The sequence below is a fragment of the Tetrao urogallus genome, assembly GCF_951394365.1.
Source record: "Tetrao urogallus genome assembly, chromosome: 1".
NCBI lineage: Eukaryota > Metazoa > Chordata > Aves > Galliformes > Phasianidae > Tetrao > Tetrao urogallus.
The window spans coordinates 137,901,009-137,924,587 of NC_136813.1; the positions used below are offsets into that span (position 1 = coordinate 137,901,009).

The following is a 23,579-nucleotide window of genomic DNA, read 5'->3' on the forward strand; positions in this document are numbered from 1 at the left end:
CTTGCTATTGAATTGCCAAGCACCTGGCACAAAGAGGATCTTTTGGTTTTTTTCCTGTGGCCGTGGAGTCTGCGTGACTGCCGACATAGCAAAGTTTAAACTTACTCCTCTATCCTCACTGAAAGAAGTATTATTGTTTAGTTACCGTAACACAGGTGTGATCAGTTAAAGGATAGCCTTTGCAACCTCTTTAATCATAACCAGTGCTATGGCCTGATGTTGCTATGGAGTGTGCTCAGTTGATTAGCTTGCAATGCTACCTCTAACAGAACTCTGCTGATGCAAATCTCTTGCAAGAATAGAACCATAGCATTGTAATTAGTAACCAAGAACTCTTTGTGAACCATTCTCTGAAGCTAAAATCTACAAAAAAGTGAAATTAACATACAATGGTATACAAGTATCATCTGGTTGCATAGAATAAGTTGGGCTATTCTATCTTTATTGGGGGAATGATGGGGAAGGTTGGGTGTTTGGGTTTTTTTTTGTTTTTCAACGCACCAAGCTAACATTTGGAGTCATATTGTGATTTTTGGCACCTTCATTGGCTGGAAAAAAACTGATGTTTGTTGGTATAGTCATTGTCTAGCCAATTTTGCTACCAATGCAGAAGTCACAACATGCCAAGTTGTAGAATGAAACCATTTCTGAAACATGAAACACTTGAACTGAAGTTTTCAAAAGATAAGGATTATAGGTGTTAAGACATAGCCTGAGTAAGTTTTGAAGTATTTTAATTATTATTTACTTAGAGTGTAAACTACTTAGTTGTGCCGGCAAAGGCAAGAATGTTATCTTGAAGCTTAGCTGTCCTAAGAGCATGCATATCTTCCTGCCCTAAGCTGAAGCACCAAAGTGACACCAACACCTCAAAGTTCACACTGGGTCTTAATCCTGTTGCAAAAAATGAAGAATTTAAGATCAGTGAAGTGTTGACTACATGGGTTGAGGTGTAGCACAGTACAAGGCTCAAGGTCCTGCTCTCAGTTTTAAGCTGTTAAGCTGGATTTCCTGCAAGCCTTTGGTCTGGGTGCTATTAAAGCATGTGCCAATCTTTGATTTTCATTTTACAAGTAAAATGAGATATTCTTCTGAACTTCACATATGTAAGGAAGTGAATCTTTATATCCTTCATGTTTAGTTTGTTTTGTTACTTTGATTTAGAAATTTAGTAACTGAAGGTACATTGACAGCTTGGGAGCTGTTTTGCCTAGTGCCCTTAGTAGCTCAGTGCTGTTGAGCTAAATTCTTGCCAGTGAATATCCATCACTTTTAAAAAATGCAGAAATTCTAAGGAAACAGTCTTTAGAAATAGCAAACATTTGTATTGCCTTAATACACAAATGCCATGGAAACTTAAGAGTTTCACAACTGTTTTCGTGATTTGTACAAGTTATTGTATTATCTACCTAAGTAGAACCCATGTAGACATTCAAGAAGTCAAAGCTGCCAGCTGGCTTCAGCATTTCAGGACACCATATTTCCTGGAAATGTTACTTTTATTTTAATGAAAGAAATATCCTGGGATGAAAGAGGAGACCAAAAAAGGTCTTGCTGTGTAAGCCAAGAGAGCTGCTGGCAATTGATAGAAAACCTCTAAAATTTCTGGATGCTGAGCTGCTGTGCCTGACCAGCCAGCCAGCAGCGAGAGCCAAGTGCAAGTGCCGATGATTTCAACTGGCAGTTGCAGCATGGTTGCACCAACTCACTATTCCAGTAACAGTGCCACTCAGTGGAGACATTCTTGTTAGTCCCTGCTGATTGACCAGCCTCTGACTCGCATCATCTTTGTTTAAGAGAAGGCCTGTATGAAGGAGTTGCATGTGCAGAGTCTTCTGTATGTATTTCCAGGACTTCTGATTCAGTGAGATTGAAAACAAACACAACTTTTGTTGTGCCTACTACTTTCAAGAATGTTCTATTACCACATTTTCCAGAAGATGCAACAGTTAATGTTGGTCAGTTATCTATGAAGGTCTGATGTGTCTACTGGTTTGATATTTGCCAATAATTTGTTCAATGTATAGATGTATAAGCTACACAAAGCTAAAGATATGTAAGCTCATTAGACAAAGGCCATCCAGTCCCGCTCTTTCTGGAAGGCTCAGAATGGCTGTTAAAATGTGCAATGAAACCTATGAAAATCCTGGACTGATGGATTCATTTTTTGCAGTATATTTTCCACTTCTGCCTTTGATCACTTTAAAGGCTACAGAAGTGCTCTAATCAAGATGACCACCTAAAATTAAACCCTCATTTTGTCAAGCACAAGCAGGGCACAACAGAAAGATAAATCCGTGTGTCCTATCTCACAATCCCAAGGAAGGGTGGAACTACAGGCATTGACTACCACAGTACTGCAAGTTGCAGCTTTGATACTAGCAGGACACTTGCAGTTTAGGGAACAACTGAACTCATAATCAAGAAACAGAAGGTGAAATTTCGCAACTCAATGTTTAAGTAGTGGGTAAATATATCTAGTGATCAGATCAGACAACTGAACATAGAAAGGCTTAATAAATAAAGTTTGGAGAATAAAATTTTGCCAAGAGGTGCTCTTTTGGAGATGCTGACGGGGGAAGCAGTTGGGAAAGCAGTTATTCAGTTCTAATCTTCATGTACAATTTTGTTTTTTTTTTTAATTTGAAATATTACTGGTAATATGCAGTAATGACGCTACAAAACAGTTGAAATAAAATATTTTAACTGATTGAAATAAATGTATTGGCATATGAGAAACTGAGAGATTACCCTGATCAAAGTGGAAATTCTGAGGACTTGAAGCTTTTCTTAGGATGGCAAAATTGTGACTGTAACCAGTAGTGCTGAGCAGGGAACTAGGAGTAAAGTTGCATATTTCACAGACTGAAAATTGCTTTACTTGGAAGTTGCTCTATAGTTGTTGAAAATCCTCTTGGTCTGCAAACTACACAATCTAAAGCTTATTTTCCCAGATCATAAAGCTTAACTAAATTGCTCATAGTAAAACAGGCCTTTTATCCCATCAGAACTTTCACTCTAGGAACTGTATATTTATTTCCAAGGCTGTTGAGTAACTCCTGTCGATTACGTCTTATTTGGGAAGGGAGAAAGGGAAAATATTAGGCTGTTATATTCAAAGAAGCATTGTCGGAAGGGGAACTTGAGGCCACAGAGTCCATTAGAAACTGGACAGGAACCATGGGCTTTCTGGGAGTCATCTGATCTTTTTTTAGAAATGTGCTTTCTCTCATGCCCATAATCCGGTCAATGTATTTGTAGCAGCTTCTATCGTATGTTTTATTGGACAGGGGATTTCTTTCTTCTAGCAGAGAACCTGCTCTTACAGCTGGGATTTTAAAACAATAACTTGCTCATGCACTACTCCAGTCTTGTTACTGTAAACCCAAAGTGTGATGACCTCTTCTCTCCCAGTGTGTTGATTCATGATCATAGAAGTCTTTAATGACAGACAATACAGTAACTAGGGTGTAGCTTGATTAGTAGTTCTTTGGCAGCAGTACCAACATAAGCACTTGCTGTTCTCCTGTACATAGACACTTGCATGCATGTGTTGGCTCCCACCCCTTCCATTGTGCAATCTCAGGGCAAATCTTTATGGGGAATTGCTCTAACAGAAAGTAACTCATTTGCAAGATCATTGTCCGGATCTGGCTCAGTATGTGACTATACAAATGCTTGTGCCAGCACAACACGTGTGACAGTAACAGCCCAGGTAGCACCACGGAGTGTAGCAATGGTCTAAACTTGCAGGTACCTACAGTACCAGGCAGAACACGTACTGCATTGTTCCCTTTGCTAACTCACCTTTAAACTGACAACAGAGATTACTGTGCTTTACAGCAAAGCTAATGCTGAAAATGCTATCACTTCATGGTAAAAAGAGGAAAGAAATACAAAGAATGTTGGATCTAGAAATACACTGGATGTTGACCACTGGCGTTTTTAAGAAAGTCCATTCACTGAAATCCCAGACTTATTGTGAATAATATGAGCATAACTTCTAACCTTGCCACAATAGAAGATGTCTTCTCTCTTGATCTTTCCTTCAGCAATCTTCTCTCGGATGGCTTGTCCCACTTCGTGCTCATTGTAATAGACAAAGGCACCATCGATATGGCGATAACCGGTATCAATGGCAATCTTCACTGACTCCAAACAAGTGCCTTTGGGAGTCTAGTGGGAGAAGAGAAAGAATAAATATCGTTCCAGCCTCCTGCTCGCTCCCTGTGCAATGCTATAGTCATTGAGATAGGCACAAGGTTTATGCTGGTGTTCACCCATTCTAATCATCCCTCTTGTTGCCCGGGTCTGGCTCAGTACGTGACTATACAAATCCTTATGTCAGCACAACATGTGGGTAACAGCTCAGGTAGCACCACTGAGTGTAACAATGGTCTAAACGTGCAGGTACCTACTGTATCAGGCAGAATGTGTATTGCATTGTTCCCGTTGCTAATTCAGCTTTAAACTGAGAAACATACAACCATCAAGGTTGGAAAAGACATTCTAGTCCAGCTGCCCACCTACTACCAATATTTCCAAACTAAACCATGTCCCTAAGTACAACATTTAAACATATCTTGAACTCCTCCAGAGACTATGACTCAGCCACCTCCCTGGCAGCCTGTTCCAATGCCTTACCACTCTTTTGAAGATGAAATGTTTGCTAACATCCAGCCTGAACCTTCCCTCATGCAGCTTCAGGCTATTCCATGTAGTCCTACTGCTAGTTACAAGAGAAGAAGCTGAATCCCACCTCAGCACAACCTCCTTTCAGGTCATTGTAGAGAGCAATAAGGTCTTCCCTTGAGCTTTCTCTTCTCCAGACTGAACAATCCCAGTTCCCTCAGCCATTCCACATAAAATCTGTGTTCCAGATCCTTCCCAGTTTTGTAGCACTTCTCTGGACACACTCCAGGCCTCAATGTCTTTCTTGTATTGAGGGGCCCAAAACTGAACTGAACTGAGGTGTGGCCTCACTGGATCTGAGTGCAGGAACCATCACTTCCCTGCTCCTGCTGGCTACACTTTCTTATACAAGCCAGGATGCCACTGGCCTTCTTGGCTACTTGGGCATACTGCTGGCTCATGTTTAGCTGAGCCCAAATACCTGTGTTTCAGCATCTGAACAAAAATGTGCTGTGTTCTTTGTTCTTTTCTTTTAAAATATCATGCATATGGAATTAGATTGCAAAAATAAGCTAGAAAAAAGCAGAACATTCGCTATGTGTCTGGGAAAGAGAAGTATAAGAGTATTCAGAAAGTAAGAACTGAATGTACTTGAGATGTAAATTATTTCAGAATTTCTCACCTAGTAAAGATTTTCTTGCAACACCTGTTTAATAAAATTCATTCTTCTAATGGAAGAAGGCTTTTTTGTTGAGCAGAGCTGGTCAGCCTTCTGTCTCGTTAGAAACTGCATGAATAGCGTATGACCCAGCAGAGCAGGAAAGAGAAGTTTGGATGTGTCTTCTTTCTTTTCGAACCAATTTACCATTAAAGGTATTACAGTCCAAAAGGTGATGTTTTAGGGGGGCTTACTGGTATTCCCAGTTGTGGATGGACAGTTGCTTTGCAGTGTGGCTACGAATCAGCAGGCTGTTTAGTGTATGTTTATATACCTCTTGGCACGTCCAAGAGACATTTCTGTATTTTGTGCTGCACTTTCGATTACTCATCTTTGCTGAAATTCAAAGTGAGCTAGTTTTGTTGTTTTTTAAAAGCCATATTTTCTAAAAGCTGATGTGGCAAGTAAAATACGTGCTGGGCAAAGCAAGGAAAAAAGGCAAGTGGTCACAGAAAGTATTTGACTGATCACTGGACCAAAAAACATCTTATTGTTGCCACAGTTTGCTTAACAAGTGAGCAGCTCTAAGCAGTGATGGCCAAAGGTGCTCAGTGATGCATGGCAACACTTTTCTCCCACTTTTTCACTGACATTGCTCTGGTGAGACAGGGACATCTGATTCACTTAAAGATGCCATGGGATGCTGAAGCTTCCTAGGACAATGATCTTCTTCACATCCATGGAAGAAAGGCTGATGAAGGCTTATTGAAGACATGTGGGATCAACATCTCTGTCTTTAAATCACAGAGCTGCAGCTAGTGGTAGGTTATTTGGGTGTAACAGGAGCGTATCCCTGTGTGCTCACTTTGCTTCTCAGCATCCCATCCAGGCTGACTGTATTGGATGGGACTGAGCTGGCTTCTGTTCAGATTAAAGGGGGAGCTGTCTGCCTAAATATTACTTAAAACACAAAGCTGCTCATGCTTGCCCTCATTTACTGCAGACCTGACTGATGACTGAGAGGCAGAAAGACACAATTTGACAAGCTAAAATAATTAGAACAGTCATGATGCAATATTGTCTGCTTAATTAAGGGAAACAACGAAACACTTGTTAGAATGCTTTGCTGCTTTCACTGTGGAAGCCCATGGGAGCATGCTCAGCCCCACCAGGGTCCTTGCCGAGCTTTTAGTAGAATGTAATGAAGATCAGGGCAGCAAAAAGCCTTTCAAGAACAGCTAGTTTTCTAGTTTTCACTTGGGACATGTTAGGAGCATGGGGCATAGCACGCTGACAACCTCCAACACATTCATTGCTTGTCCCTATCTGAACCTGATAGAGCCAGATTTGAGGAAGGTAAGAGACTAAAAGCTCCAAACCAGATGCTATGAGTATGCAGTTACTGATGGCAGCAACATCAGGCTTGTCACAGCTATGAGCTGCAATAGGGCTGGAGCTATGGTTGCATGGCATGGCTTGCCCAGAAAAGCAAGTAAGCTCAGCTTAAGGCTCTGACCAAGTAATGGACAGTTATCTGAAAGAGAAATATATTTTTAAAAGTGCAGTCTGTTTTCCCTATTAAACCTGATTTTTCGAACACTGTGATTTTTAGACATTTTCAGCTTGACTATCATTAATGTGTGTATAAGCAGAACATTTATAAAACAGTGACACGTTACCTTAATACAAATTAAAAAGTGCCTGATTTTTTTTTTGTTTGTTTGTTTGTTTGTTTTTCCTCTTTGTTAAAGAGCCTAGAAATGGGATGTGGATCTGATCCCAAGATTTCCTCTCTCTTTTCTCCTTGCACTCTTACAGGATTGCATGAGCACAGCTCCCAGTTGTTTCCTCAAACTATAAACTAAACTCCACGAAGCAGGGAAATGTTGATTACTGAGTTCCATCATTTCTCAGACACCAGGGATGTTTTGATCGGTAATGAAAACAGAAGGAACATGGAATGAAGAGCAGAGCCTTTCAGATTGGGAAACGGTATCACTGCAGACTTGGGAGGAGAGGGTAACAAAGGGAAATGAGCAAGCTTGCAGCTACTTCAGCTGGCTTTGCCTGAATAGGCTAACTTATATTAGTGCCGAACTCCTATATATTTCTTATTTCTTTTGCATGGGACTTGTACACATCTGTACAAATAATCTTGTGAAAGACTCCTCCATCTCAAGGATTAATCTTATCCTTTGGGGACTGGAGGAGGTTTTTTTTGGATCAGGACTTGATTATCAAGGGCTGGAGATGGGTTTACATTAAATACAAACGTTTTTATTGCACTAGTTCATTTCATCTGATGTGGTATATTAGTTCTGACAGATTCTGGTTTAAGGTGCTTCAGATAAAAATGCAAGGGGGAACCTAGGGAACAGTTTTTGGAAAATCCTGCCTCTATTGAACCCTCTGAACTGAAGGCCTGGGACATCTGCGAGCCTGGAAACTTTATACCATATGTTTATTTTCATTCTGATGGAGAAACTATCATCTCTAGCATTTCACATATCTAATCCTTCCAAATCCTGCAGTAATGAGCTGTGGTAAACTGTGCTGATGAGTTGCACAGGCTCGTCATGTTGTGGTTTTGCCACTTTTTAGAAGCGCTGCCTTAAGTGTTGTATCTTATTCCATTGTTCCTGACAGACCGTATTAAAACAGGGTGGCTCAGATCAACACTGCTCATCTGTCTTTCCAACAGAGAGGGCACAAGCTTAGATCTCTCCTTTCTACCCAGGCCGAGATGTTTTATTCTTTTCAGCTTCTCATGGAGATAAAATCCCTCACAAGAAAACACGGTGCTGTGTAAGATCTGGCATCTCCCCCAGGACAGCTAGGCCTCGTTGGCCTTGCTGCAGGCAGTGCAAAAAGTGGCTGTCCTATTCTCTTTAGGCAGCCCTCTGTGTGTTCTTGCTCCATTTCCCTACTAAGCAGCAGTCATGTGTAGAGCAATACAAATGCATGCTGAGACACCAAAATGTCCCAGCATGGTGCTAGGAACCTTTGTGCTTTGTCAGTGGTCATTCAGGAGGCACTGGCCTTAAGACAAAATTTTACTTCTTTATTACTTTTTATTTAATAGTAGATAAGAGGTGTGCTTGTCTCTTAGCTGTAATTAATGCTCCAGCCTCTAATCAGAGTGCCCTGCACCCATGCTACTTTGATCAAGGGCTGTTATTTTAGAACCAGGATTTTATAACCGCTTGTACATTGTAGGTCAGATTTTATCTGTGGTGCTCTTACATTCAGTCACTAATGTGTGCCAAAACAGACATTATATTTATTACATCTGTTCTGATAAAAGAGGAACCAGTAAGTTGAGTAGAACCCCTCACTGTATCGCTAATAACACCTTTAATAGCACGCAAGTTATTTTTAAAATCATACAGTTAAAAGAAATAACACACAGGTTTTGTCCCTCCATCAGTCAATAGTGTGTAAACCTACTGATTTACCGGCACGCATGAGGGATTAAACCTGCAATCACTTCCTTCAGATCCATGATAAGTAAATCTGGTGGAAGGGTGAGGGAAGCAGACTCAAATCTGCAACTTCATTGAAAGAGAAAGAAGCAATTTGGCTCCTTCTCCATAGATGAAGTAGCCAACTGGCCAGTTACCACATTTTATGAGTCTGAAAAAGCAATGTGCTTCATCAGGTCTGCCTGTCTGAAAGGGTCTGCTCTCTTTTCCTCTGAGACCATCAACTTTTTTTTTGTAATGTTTGTTCCAGACACCTTCCATCACATCCTATTTTGTCAAAAGCTATTCTCCCTACCATGGAAAATGTACAGCTTCAAATCTGCTCAGGATTACATGTGATCAAACCACTGGAGAATATTCTATTGTGCAGACATACCCACAAATTTTGCTGTTGCCTGTCCAGCAGAATAGTATTTACTTAGCAGTGTTCGTGGTAGTCTTACTCATTACTGCAATTTAGTGTTGCATTTCAGCTTCCTGCCATTCATTCTGCTTCTTCTATAGCATCCTTTTCTGATCAGCAATTTCCATCAGCTTTCCAGCTGTTTAAAAGTGATTACAGTTACCTCTAAAGACTAAGCTAGTGGGACACAGCAGTCAGACAGATAGCAATCTTGCATGCAACAGCTGCCACAAGCAGTGCTTTTAAATGTCTTAACATCGCTGTTGTAATTTATTCCTTAATAGTGCATATGGCAAAAAGTCACAGTCTGACTCAGGCTCCCATGCTCTACTTTGCTTTGCTTCATGCATGCAGCTTTGCAGTTGCCCCAACCTCTGCAGTGCATGGGGGCTGAGGCAGCAGCAACGAAAGGAATTGGTGCTGAGTATCTCATCTGGTTAGTGGTATCCAGTCCCCCAGCTGGGACCGGTGAGCCTGGGAGGAAGAGTTGGAGGTGTTGGGAAAGAGGGCTATCTCCTGGAAAAATCTGACTTGAGCTGCAGCTGAGTTACACGAGGGATCCAAACTGTGGGCTGAGTGCTCCAGTGCTAACCTATAATTTAAGATGTGAAGCTGCTGTTTAGGAATCTTAGTCAGCTAAATACAGGAAGGAGAAAGTAGGTACATTCCTGGGCTCAGCGCCTCCGTTGCCAGAGCTCGGCACTCACACAGAGATTCTTATGCAAGTTTCTTGAAGCCCAATTGCTTATTTCCATTTGCCTGTTTTCCGGACAAGCTGGAAAAGAGGACTGGCTTAAGATGTCAGGAGGAGAACGTAGAAAACGTGTACTGAAGGCATTACAGGAAAGCGCAGGTTGAGTTTACAAAGCCAGAGGATATAAGCCACACAAGGGTACATTCTTAGAATTGTTTAATCTTGTAAAGGAGAAGCTGTACTGTACACCTCTTTCTTGGAAAATGCAACTGCCAGCACATCTCTCTCTCGTACACAGGAAAATCTGGCTTTCCTCCCCCGGAAGTATTGGCAGCCATCATCCGGGAAGCAAAATCCGGAGAAGGGATCTCTGCAAAAGCAAGGCTGAGAACGGAGGCAGAGAGCACAGCTGAGAGCCAGGAGCTGCTGTGCTGGCTGGGGGTTTGCTGTGCAAGAGAGTGCATTGCCTTAGAAAGTGGAGGGTAGCAAATGTGCCCACAGTAGATGCGGTGAACGGTGATGCTCTCTTCCACCAGTCACACAGATGAGCATGGATGAAGGGAGCCTTTGTCTCTAACATGAAGTCCCATCAGTGGTTGGAAGCCTGAGGTCTGATTGCCCAAACAGCAGCAACTTAGATTGCATAACTACAGATTTAGCATTTCTAGAATTCCTCTGACTTTGTTATTCTGGGATTTACTCAAAGCTGTGTTCAGGAAAGCCTTATTATTGTAGCTGGCAGAGGCTGCTGGAGCTTTTCTTACCACTTGATTGCAGAATCCTCCGTTTTAGGATCGCTGCAGCTTTTCAGTTAATGCAAACCTGGGCTGAAGGGCTGCCATGACTCAATTTTAAGCAGATAGAGCATTAAAGCAAACCAAGCAAATGGTGTGTACACCTGGGTCCCCTGCTCTCAGCATCAGTGAATTGGGTTGGGACAATTTTCTGTAGAGCTGGAGCATACCGTATCCAAACAGCCCTAAAAAGCACATACCTAATTGCAAGGGTGGACGCTATCAAAACACCCTTCGAACAAGAAACATGATCCCAAGGATGCGAGAGGCACAAGGGAAGGATGAAGCACCAGTTTGTGCAACAGCGGAGGGGAAAGAAAAGGTTGCCAGTAGTTCTTCCACTTCATTCCTTAGAGTTAAAGGGGAGAGGTTTCTGGCACCAGTTGGCATAAGCATTTGCAAAGGCAGATGTAAAGCTTGGGGAATTCCACCACCTAGTTAGCTGAACCAACAAAAGTTGGCGTTGTTGAAGCTTAGAGAGGCATTTTCTGCACAATGTTTTCAAGTTTTGACAAATGTGGCCTCCCAGGTCAACTGAAGACGCAGCCCAGATGTTGGCTTCCCGCGTGAGCTGCAGGAACATGTTTACACTGCTCTCTGGGGAACTGCGGGGAATCAGGGGCACATGGGAGCACGCAGGCACATTTAACGTATGGAGTCACTCAGGGACGTTTTAGAAAACGGAGCAGGTCTGTCTGGAAAATTGGGTTCTAAGTGTTCTTGCCAAAAAGTATATCTTTCAGTTGTGTTAATTCAGATGACTCACTTGTAGGGGTTCAGTTTTTCCATGCTCTTCAACAATGCCGGCAATTCCCTGTCTCCTCTTCCGCAGAACAGTCTTCGTAACTTTGATTTACAGGGAAGGGCTTTCCCTGAGGTACTTGAGCAGAGTTAAAAATTCAACATCTTTAGAATGCCAGAGAAAGAGGAAAAAATAATCTTTTTTTGTCAATATTTGGGCTGCACATTATTGCATTGGTAACAGCTAACTTTGTAGTTTTTGGAAGAGGGATATATTGAAACAGCTAGTGCTCGTCACTGCAGCGCACAGCTATGGAACGGAAAAGGTCTGCTTCCCATTTGGTTACTCTTCAAACAAATATCCTTAAGACTGTTTTTGGGTAGTGCTACTGTCCTAAAAGCTTATCTGGATTAACCTGCTATTAGTTTTGCATCTGGACCTATTAAATGCAATTCCAACCTCTGTCACAGTCAGACAGCCAGCTCAGTGGGTGATATTAGCATCTGATATTTACCATACAAAAGCCATACCAGCACCCAGCCAATACTGTCATCTCCTCAATGTTGCCTTGCTCCGGGAACGCTTCCCTCTGGAGCTCTCAGGCGGTGTCCAGCTCCGTGTGTGTCAGTGCCGTGTTTGGGAGCCAAGGGAAGCCGTGCCAGGCTGGCTGTGAGAGCTGGCTCCTCAGCTTGGATTACACAGGCACTGCTGCATGGGGGCCAGGAGATTATCTGGCTGTCATCAGCTCCATCAGCTGAGGTCCTCCCCTCTGCAGCCGGGGGTATGTCTCCTGCTCCTGGAAGAGCATGGAGACATTTTCACACAGCAGCTCTTGTGTCAGTAATGACTACAAGTCTTATCGTTTTAAGAAGGGTGTATTTAGTTTAAGGCGTGCTCAGGTTTGGGGCTGAGGGGTAAGAAACTCTAACTAACCAATGATACAGTCTACTCATCAGGGCAAAGTAAGGAATCTACTGTTTTCTGCAAATAGCAATTTTGTGGCTGCTTTGCTCATAAATCCTTCATAGGTTAATGAACCTTGTAGCTAGAAAGTTAGTCCTTCATTCACCCTCATATATGAGGCTGGGCCCATCCTCATTGGGCATTTCACATGTTGATCATTTCAGTGAATGCAGCTTTTAATGCGCTCCGTATGATGAGACACTAATTGTGTTGAGAGCTGGAAACACCACAGAAGCTGCTGGCACGAAGCAGAGGTTAGTCATACTATCAGTTTGTTTTCTCTTAAGCTTCATGATTCATAGAAATGAAGAGCCACAAAGATCTCAGCAGAGAAGACACAGGAAAGTAAACAGGCATTTCTGTGAATTCAGCAGTGTCTGAGAGTCACAGTTTTGTGCAAATAAAAGACATAAGAAAAAAGCTTACATCCTCAACAAATTTGCATACAAGAATCTTTCCTTCCACTTGATGGAGGGCGATGAATCATTTTGTCAAATCCAACTTTACCGGTAAAAGGACAGTTTCTACACAACAGATAGGAGTTTCTGAGCTTGCCACATATCAGAAAGAAAAACGGCTTCCTTTTCTGATTACCTTTTTTTTTTTCTAATTACATGACTCAATTTTCTCTTCTTAATGAGTTCAAGATGCAATCTTGCATTTATGCAAGCCGTAAGCATTCCATTGTATAACATGAGGCTACAAGGAGTTATCAGAAACAGAGGTGTCGTAAGGTGGTTGCAGACAGGGGAGGAGAGGTCATGGCTGAGCACCAAGGAGAACATGTTGAAGTCACAGAAATATAGAAAGGCTGTTCCAGCTACAGAGATGATGTATGGCAGAGCGGGAAATGCTCTGATTGTCTGCCAGATATATAAACTCTGCTTTTCACTGGTGGCAAATATTGAAAGCATATATGATAGGGAACTTTGAAATGCGTCTTGCAACTAAGGTTTTTAGCAAAAGTTGGTGATGAAAGCAGGATTTTGTTGAGAGCCATCTGATGATGGGAAGGATGAGCTGCGAAAGCAGTACCTGAAGTGTTCCTCTGGTCATCCCTCATCCTTTGGTATACTTGCCATCTCTGTAGCAAACAGTAGGAAATGATTCAGGCAATAATAAGAGCCCATAGTCACTGCAGCTCTTCAAAGCCTCATGCAGGCTCTTTCTCCTGTCGCTTCTTACAGTGCTTTTGATTGTGCTTCCAAGCCAACAGCCACTCTTCTGCCTCAGAGCCTGTCATCCTGCTGCCTGCTAAACGCTGGCATTGGTTCCTGTCTCTGGAAACCAAATACTAAGAAACCCTGCCTTCATCTGCTCTTGGCAACCAGGTCTTGCCAGTGACTGTGACTTAGTTGAGGAATAAGCATTGAAATCTGAGAGACTGAGCAGCAATGGCATCATTCAGCAACTTTTTTTTTTTTTCTTTTTTTTTTTTTTCTGGAAGATTACTTTGCTTCTTAAGTTCAGGGCATAAATATGAGGCTCTATAGCCAACTATCTCAGCTGACTCTCCCCCAGGCCCTTTTCAGTCTGGGTTCCAGTATCATTGTTAAGAACGAAAAGGGTAACATACTTCCCTGGCCTACACCTGGTGTAATCGATGATTTTGTGCAGGTTCATTGCAGACCTAACTCCAGACTCTCACTACTTGCTGAGCTCACATACAACTCCGGGTGTAACTGTTCATGTTAAGAGTACTGTGGTATTTTTCATTTTTTTATAGCGTGTTGTGGGAAGTGAGCTGAGGCTGTTAGGACATGTGCATGTTACAGCAGTTCCTTCTCCTGCCTTTATTATCTCTTTCAAGTAAAATCTAGCAGCAGAGTGGGAGGTTTACCTCAGGATGAAGACCAAAGGCGGTTTGGATTTATGAAGGAGAAATTCATAGAGATTGGGAAATGGAAGCCTTTGAGATTCAGCCCTCTCTCCAGAGCTCTGGGGTATTGCTCCTGCCTGGGATGTCCAATACCTGCTCAGTCTGATAGCTTTGGATCAAGCCAGGTGACTTTCCTGTGAGTCACCTGAAATCTTTGCTGTCTCCATTCGATCATGTTTCAGAAGTTGGTGATGGCCGGGAGGGAAAAAAGGCAAATTAAATGGTATGTAATCCCCCATACTGCAGTTCAGAGATCTATCTGTAGCCACAAATCAGCTGTTGCTTCTTTTGCCCTCAGGGTAGCCTACGCCCAGCTGCAGTGACGGGCAGTCTGCACCAGAAATGCACCATTAATGGTGATCAAAACATTTCATGCTGTGCGTGCCCTTCTGTGGGGAAGTTTTGGCATAAAAGGTCCTACAACAGCACTAGGGGCTGTTAGTACTGAACAGCGAAAGGTTACTTTGTTCAGCTTCTAGCTTGGGTGCAAAAAGCAATTCAGGGTGCCAAAACAGTGTTTTTACTTATGCAAAACAGATTTTTGACTTGGTCACAAAGATAAGACGTGGGAGCTCTGGGTGATCTTCTCTTCTCCCTGATTCAAAACAGCCACCTCTTTTTAAACAGAACTCAGGCTCACACTCACATGGGTGACTTTGTGGCAGGCAAGGACTTGGGGCACAGCCCTCTCCTACCTGGTAGAAATCACACAGAGCTGTTCAGTAGCCAAAGGCGTAGGGTTAGTGGGAAGAGCGCTTTCCTGCAGGGCGTGTGCAGTTCTTCGTGCTTCTCTCAGACTATCACGCGCTCCCAAGATTATGTTATGTCTCTGGGCTGTGTGATATGAATTTGGTCCCCAGAGATAGAGAAGAAGATTGAATCTGGTTTCCCATGTGGGTTCCCTAACCAGTAGGCTATTTGGGCTATTCATCAGGCAACCACTACCTCCAACTACTTTAATAATCCTTTGATTCCTCAGCTTGCACTGCCAGTGCACAAAATCAAATGCTTTGCCATTTGTTTTGCCTGAAACTATTCCACAAAACTGCTTCCAATTCATAAATGGATTTTGGCTACCTCAGAACCTCATTTTCAGCAAAGAAGTTGCAACTTGCCAGAAGCCCTCACCCAGCGCTATACTTGAGCGCTTTGCCCAATCTTATGTTTCAGAAGCAATGCCTCTTGTACAGTGTGGTTGCCACAACCTTCCCTCCAAGCCTTCTCCTCCCTCAGTAAAAACAGGAAGGCAAGAGAGGGTCTGTGGCCAAGGCCCCCTTGACCTTCCAGAGAGGCAGTGATTATTTACACGGAGGCACCGTGCTGGTGATCCTAGCTGCGCTGAAAGGGATGAGTTATGAAGTGAAATGGGTGTAAGTGTAGTTTTAATGAGGTGTAGGATTTCCAGGATTTAGGAGCATTTTTCACACCTTTCTCCTCTACTCCTGTTCAGCTCCGTTCGCCATCTGCTCCCTGCTGGGTTCAGGTCCTGCTCACTGGCCTCACTGGGAACTGAGTTCTTGTGCCGGGGATGACCCAGCTCTGCAGCTACACAAGGTTTGCCCTATCTCTTGTAGAGCAAACCTTGTGTTCCCTCCCACCCCACTTGGGGCTTCCCTCTCCCTCCCACCCCCCAGCCTCTCTGTTCCCCCAGGAATTGCGTTGGCTGCCTGGGGGGTCTCTGGAGGGAAAGAAGGATGTGCAGCCCTTGCAAAACCACTCCTGCATGTGTGGAGCTTTGTTAGGAAGGTCCATGCAGTCAGAAAGAAGCAGAATTGGCCCCACCTTGTAGAGCCTTCTGGAGGGTCTTGATAGCCCATACTCACTGGTTCCCCTGTGATTCCCTCCCAAAACCATTAAGAGAAGGGACATGGGAGAGTAGAAAAGAGAAAAGCAGGAGTCAACAATGGATTTTTCTTGCTGGGTTTATTGGTAGGCAAGACTACTTGTTTCCTTCCCTGTGAGAGCAGAGAAGAAGAACACAGAGCCAACCTTAATGCGCTAGAATACATTGTTGATACAGATATTAGGAAACATCAATTTAAGCAGCAAAAGTGATTTCTAAGTGTTTTTTTTTGTTTGTTTGTTTGTTTGTTTTTAAATCCGAATTTATCACTAGTTGTTACAGCCAGTGAATATTCTTCACTTTTTGCTGAGAGATGTATTACGGCAAGTGGAGTCATTGCATTTTCCTGCTGTGCTGGGAGAATAAAACAGAAAGTACCACCCCCTCCCCCCAACACTGCCAGTCTCAAGGAATTAGATCAACATCTGGCCAGAAAAAAAAGGTCTCCTGTACCGGGGGTAAGGAGTTTTCTATAAAAGTAATGTGATCATCAAACAGACCCTTTCTCAATGGTGCAGCGCTGCTCCAGCCGAGCGATGTGCTTCACTGAATCAGTAAACTTACACACAGGACCAAATACTGGCCAAAGATTTTTTTTTTTTTTCTTGGTGTTTCACAACTGCAGAAGTGTGACTTATCTTCCAAAAGAGTCTTTAAAAGAACAATAAAGTCATTTAAGATGAGCAGGCGAGCTGCTGACACATTTCAATTCTGAAGGCACTGCTGTGCAGTGCAGTTTACCCAAACAAAGCCTGAAACACCAAAGCTGTCCTCCTGCCCATTTTCTTGTAACTGACTGTCGGAAGAGTCCATTTCCCTGCTCTGTGGCTAATGAGATATGCCTGGTTTGCTCAACCAGTGCAAGCATTTCTGCACTCCAGGAAGGGCGCTCTGGGCTCGTTACAAGCTACCAGGCTGCAGCTCAAGATTGAGAAAACAGATTTATTTTGGACCAGGCAGTTTGACACAGTGGTGCCAGGGTGAATAACCTTTGGAAGAAGCCTGCCTCCAAGAGCAAGATGAATAAGCTGACAAGTGAGCGGCTCCACGATCTGTATCAAAGCACAGAACGGCAGCGTGTCACAGAGATCTGACTCACAAGCAGAAATAGTGTGCTGGTTACCGCTGGCACCATCACTGCCACCCGCTGCCTGCCTCCGCTGCAGTGAACGGGTGGCTCAGAGGCTGCTGCTTAAGCAATTCAGCCAGGAAAGGCTGCAGCTGAGGATTTTAAGGGAGACGCTCCAGTGCAAGCTCATAGCCTTGCTTGCTAAGGTAAACCTTGCAGGGTTCCTCACTGCCACAGCTCCTTTCAGCTCTCTAAGCAGGAGGCATAGGATGGGAGCACAACTGGGCACCCCGCTGGAAGCCATGCCAGGTACAATCAGCGCTCAGCAGAGCAGCTTCTCGCAGCTCAGCCACTCTTCATCACTGTGGCAAGATGCTGACATGAGCTCTACTATCAGCAAGGCAGCCTTTTTGAGCCATGACCCTTGTGTTCATCCTGCCCCCTGCTCAGCAGCTGTGAACACTTCTGCAGCATATCCTGTGGCACCCTGCGACCGCGCTTCCCCAGCTGCCTTCCCTGGCACCTTCCCACATCCAACACCCAATCCCAACCCTGGCGCAAGGCTGCAGCCCAGCACTGCTGATCAGCATGTCGTGCTTCACCTGGTCTGCTGGGAAAGCGGGCTTTCTGCAATGCCTTAGCATCTCCTACTCCCACCCGTAACTTTCTATCATGTTTACCCCGTGCAAAGATACAGCTCAGAGAATCAAACTCCTACAAGTGCCAGGGAAGGGAGAATGGGTGCTGGGACACAGCCCCATCCCCCACCGGAGGTGCAGCCACCAGCAGCTGCAATTGCTCCAAATGGGGGTTGCCATAGCCGGGCCCTGCTTTGTTGTCCCAACCCCCATTCTGCTATGAAGGCACGTGCAAAAAGCCAGCAGCCCGGGGCTGGAACCCCCTTACCTACAAATGATTCATTTGCCGGCTCTTCTGGGGCACCGCTCCTGCCAGCAGCCTCACCCACCAGCTTTGAACCCACAAGACTGCAAGCGTAGGGCTTGGGGACATGCCGATGCACAGGACTGGAGCCAGATGCTTTAAGTTTACTCAGAGCTATTTTGTCACCAAATTATGCAACATGCCCCTCTGCTACACAAAAGCTCCTGCTGGAGAGCTAAATTTTGTTCCGCTAACCCTTGTTCAAGGAACACCACTCGCTAAAAATATCCCCAGAAACCTCAGGGATGCAGGGGAAGGATGGTGCCCGGCGTCTGAAGTCACAGATTCCCACTGGTTGTCCCTGCATGAGCCCGTGGTGCTCAGCGGGGAAATGGGCAGCGCTGGCACCTCTCACAGCCCTCTGCTCCACTCCTGCGCTGCCTGCAGCAGCCTCTGTTGAAGTCCTCTGCCATTATTGGTAACGCACAACGGTGCGTTTACTTGTTGCTGATTAAGAGCTGTCTCTAGGAAGGCATTTTTAAATGCACTGCGGCGTGTGGAGTCGCTCAGAATATTGCATCTCGACGCTGATACTGTTACACAAGAAGGGCTCTGGCCAGCCTCACTGTTTCTACTCTTTAAACAAAGAAACAAACAGAAGGGAACGAGAGGATCGATCCTTCGGGAGCGAGACCAGCGAGCTGCCTTCATGCTCCCAGGTGCGCAAAGGGAAGAAGCATCAGGTGTTCTCCCACCGCCCCGACGCAGCGCCAAATGCGACAGTTTCACGGGACGCCTGCCCGGGACGCACAGCACCGAGGGATGCAGAACATTTGAGAGTGGTTTGGCCGCTGGCACTCAGCTGTGGGAGCTGCAGGAATCAAGATGCAGGAATTTGGGGCTTTGTTTTAGGAACATTCCTTGGAAAGTGTCGGGGCCAGCTGCGAGACGCTCCGAAATCCCTCATCTTATCTGCAGCGGGGCCTGCCTGGGGGACCCGAAACTCGGCGTGCCCGCCTGAGACGGGGTGCGGATCGGAACACCGGGATCAGAGTCCCCTGCCCGGGGGTGCGCGTCCCCGTCGCCCCGAACCCCGTTCTGCGGGGAGGGGCACCGCGCAGCGCGAACTCGACGGGATTTTTATTTTCCCACCTTTTCGTCCTCTGCGCGCCTCTCACTGCCGGCACTCTTAACGGGCGCAATCGGGCTTTTTAAGTTTGCGGAGGAAAGGAGCGGAAAGAAGAACCGAGCTGGGAAGTGGTAGAGAGGAAGGGGAACGCAGCCCCGGCTCGGGACTGTGCAGCGGGGACTGCCGTCACCTGCGGGGGACGCCCGGACCCGGACTTACTTTCTGGGGGTCGGCGTAGGTGCCCAGCCCCAGCAGCGGGATGCTGTTCCCGTCGCTCAGCGGGACGCGGTGGCTCTCGGCCGTCAGACTCATCTTGCCGCCAGGTAGAGCCGCCCCAAGCCCGGGGCCGCCTCCGCAGCCGCCCCGTGGATCCCTCCGCACCGCACTGTACAGACGGCTGTCGTGCGAGACCCGAGGTGCGAACTGCTCTCTGCAGCCGGCGGGGAGCGTCTTTTTGGGGGGCCGAGCCACGTGTGCCCGCCGCGGCCCTGCACCGCGCCCCGTCGCGCACCGCCCCGCGCCCCGCCCCGGCTCCGCGGCCACCGGCGGTCCCCGCGCACCGCCCCGGCCCGGAGCTCACGCGGCTGCTGCCGGGGGCCCCTGGATACCCCTAACCCGTCCGGAACCCCGAGGGAGGCTGCCAGCCCCTCCCCCACACCCCCCGTCTGCGAGTCAAAAGGGAGCATCTATCACGCAAGCGATCTTCGCGGGGTCCTGGAGATCTATAGGTGCACACTAGCTTGCGTCTGGGGAAATGGTAGTGGCTCTCAAGGCTGGGATGTGAGCAAAGAACACCCTTCTGGGAGAGTCCCTTACGTCACTTAGGACACCTGCACATTGGAGATGGAAAAAATTACGCTTTCGCTGATAGGGACCTGCCGAGCAGCTGGTGACCAAGTGCAAAGCTGAGGCTGAAGGTCCAGCAATGTGGACCTGCTGAGCAGGCATCTCGTGGTTTCTCAGGCTGTGGGTACCTGCGTGCAGGCATTTCCTTGTGGCAGGAGGAAAGGAACCCGGTGTACCTTCCTCAGTGCTCCCATGTAACTGGCTGCTATGGGCAGGCTACAGGAGAAGCTCTGATCTCTCTTCATACTCACAAGTACAACGATTATAGAGCATGCCGATGCCAGCTGCAGCTCTGAGCCACAGTCCTACTTCTGCTGTGTTCCCAGCAGAGAAAAGCATTAAGTGAGATGGAAGTGGGATGAGCTGAGGAGAATGTGATGTGGCAGAGGGCATTCAGGGCACTATCCAGCTCCAGGTATCCCACGAGGAGGCTCCACTACCCCTGCATTTCTACACTCTGTCTCACCCCCAAAACCCCATTTTACAATAACTCCCCCTATTCCAGCACAGTTTGCTCATTTGCTCAGCGCAACCAGCTCATCATCTGGTGTGGCACTGGAGCTGCACGCGATCTGAGTAAAGCCCAGCACTGCCCTGCCCAGGGTGCCTGGCATGGGCATGTGCACAGAGCCGTGACAGCTGAGAAAGCAGATGATCACACTTTTCTCCCATTTATGTCTTAGTTACTGGTTTGAAATAGCTTTCTTTCACAACATCTAGAAATGCTGTTGTCTTTAGGATCGCTGATGAGTATCCTCTAAAGAACAAAGGAAGCAAAACGACGCAGCCTCAAGCTCTTGAGCTCTTCGCAGGCAGTTCTTAGAGGCAATTAATGCTAGCTGCTCAAGGAAGCAGAGTCCCGTTTCAGAGCTCAGATGACTTCACCAGACTTTTTACGAGGACTCGGTATCTAGCAACTCCCACTGAAAAACAATGCAAGTTTCTCGAGGCAAAGCTTTGGCTGCCGGTTGTTGTTGATCAGCAGCTATTCGGGAGCTTTTATAAGATGCAGATGTGATCTCAGCTCTTTCTCTAGGAAACAAAAACAATGAGGTTTCAGCCTGGCCTTAGCAGAATCACCATCATCTCAGCACCAGCCAGCAGCCTCTGGCAGGGCTTGCAAGGCATGCAGAAACACCTTACGACACAGCTGAGGTGAATTCACCATTCCTGGGCTGATGGTGTAGTTTTATGGTCATACCAGTGTGGTAGAGAATAGGGTTTTCAAGAGCAGCATTTTCAACTTCAATGCTTTGTTTCCTCTGTATACACACACGTATCAAAAATTGAAAGAAAAAAAAAAAAAAATACAAGTTTTGGAAGGAAAAGTCGATCAGGCAGCTGAGGTTTCTTATTGTTAAAAAATAACAAAAGTCTTGGGTAAAGAAAATGCATAGTGGCCCCTTACCTGAACAAAATTCGTCAGTAGTCTGTTAAGGAAAAGAGGCCACTCTCTTTGAATGTTACCTCCCCAGTTCTCACAAGTCAAAAGATGGGAACAAGAAGGATTTGTTGACTGGAAAGGATGGAGCTTCAGGTTTCATGTTTTCTCTGAGATTTGTGGGTTGCCCTCCTGTTGTCAGCAGGCCAGAGATTTGGACAAGGGATGATGTTAAAAATAGCATCCTCTCAGTTCTTGTATATTCGGGCATGCTTACACATTGTAGATTAGATTAGTGAGTTTCTAGAGGTGGGTGACCTGTAGGAAAATAGGAAGTGCCATAATTATGCTTGTGTTTCTCCATGAGATAATAGTGTTAGATTAAAAATGTTTCTCTATGAGATAAAAAAAAAAAAAGCATGTTGCCACACTGCTTCTACATTCTGTAGGAGCTGTGCCTCGCCACGTGAGATCATCTGCACACTCTCCACGTGTTTTTAGTTAAAATTTCTTAAAACTTGGTCTTAAAGCCTGCGTATTTTCAGCCTAGTCCCTTAATAACTCGCATGAACCAGCATCTGTCATGCTTGTGGAGCACCTATTTGTAATGTGTATTTACAACCATTTAGTGCAGAGGTTTTGGTAGCACGTGTTAAGGCTGATATTTCTTTTCCTTTTTCCTCGCTCAGTGTGATCAACAAATACGTCTAAAAAGAAAATTCCAGTCTCTCTTCTTACCCCCAACAAATCAATATAAGTGAGGGTTTTCATTTTTTTTCTTACCACTTTGTTCACTATGGAAACAAATGTTCTAAACCGAGATTGAGAATATTTTTCTATGAAAAAAAAACACCAAACAAACCCGAACCAAAAGCACCCACCATACTGCAGCATCTATTTAATCCTCAGTCTCAGCTTCTAATTATCTTCCCATGCACCATGGTAGAGCTCTCAAGGACACCAACCAGATGAGTGTTACCTTATATTGCTGGGTAATTCCCTATCGCAGTGGCCAAGGGTTTGCTCGCATGGGAGCGTTCCTGATCTTTTCCCTTTGATCGTGCTTGTTGCATAATGTGCGTGATTGCAGCCGGGATAACAGTCAGTCTAATGGGCCTGCTTGGGAATTTCTGTGCAAACACTTTTTCCTGGCTCCCACTCTTGCATGTCAACTGCTTTGCAAACAATGGAACACTTAAGCGACATGTTCTGGTTTATTTAAATTATTTTTGCCTGCTAAGGATTAGTTCTGGGTGAGTGCTGCCTCGGAGGCCTAAAGTTTGCTTTCAGGTTGTGCCTGCCTTGCAGCTCTGCAGTACTGGGAGCGTGATACATGTGTGTGTTTGCCGAAACCCTTCTCTGCAAGACCTAGAAAGCAGCAAAACCGAATTTTTCCAGCACTTCTGTTAGATCCGTAAGGAGAGCACGAGGAGGGGGAGAAAATGTGGCTACCACTTGCGCCTGTGGAGAGAATTAGGAAAATACTTGACGGCTGGGCCGCTTACCCTTCTGCTTCCTATAAACGCGCTGTGGCTACAGCTGTGATAAAAGGGAAATTCCTAGGTATCCTTGACGCTGTTCCATCACTCTGAGTAATGCTGGAAAAGTCAGGCGACCACTGAGTTGGATGGCTCCTGGGCGTACACGGAATGCCAGCAGCTGCTCAACATTATCCTCCCACTGCCTTCAGCACTGTGCCACTGTGCCTGTGCCCGGCCCTGCCACAGCCACCTCTGTCCATTCTCATCCCTGTGCGTGTTGGGTCTGGCATGGGGCTGGAGGGTGCGATGTTACCTTGAGCACGTGCTGGTGTGGATCCTGTGCTAGGAGCGGGCTCCACATCTGACTCTCCTTTTCCTTAGGGTGTTGGAGCTGAGAGTATCTGTAGTGGATGCTGTATAAGCATGAACACTGGTCCTTTACCCATCAGAAGAGGGGTGGCCAGCAGGGACAAGGAGGTGATTGTCCCCCTCTATTCTGCTCGTGAGGCCCCATCTGGAGTACTGCATCCAGGTCTGGAGCCCACACTACAAGAAAGACAGAGAGCTGTTGGAGAGGGTCCAGAGGAGAGCCACAAAAATGATCAGGGGGCTGGAGCTCCTCCCCTATGAAGACAGGCTGAGGGAGCTGGGCTCGTTCAGTCTAGAGAAAAGAAGGCTGCAGGGTGACCTCACTGCAGCCT

At 45.7% G+C, this 23,579-nt stretch overlaps 1 protein-coding gene across 2 annotated transcripts in view; it reads right to left on the reverse strand.

Moving 5' to 3' along the window:
* The window catches only part of AKR1D1 (aldo-keto reductase family 1 member D1), a gene marked incomplete at both ends in the record, with an annotated part of 33,428 nt that extends 13,946 nt beyond the window's left edge, over window positions 1-19,482 (reverse strand). For both annotated transcript variants that reach the window (XM_079549174.1, XM_079549173.1), the window contains 2 exons: window positions 4,009-4,176; window positions 19,390-19,482. In XM_079549174.1, coding sequence (XP_079405300.1) covers window positions 4,009-4,176; window positions 19,390-19,482 — 261 coding nt within the window. The remainder of the gene's footprint in view (window positions 1-4,008; window positions 4,177-19,389) is intronic.
* Window positions 19,483-23,579: the final 4,097 nt, after the last annotated feature.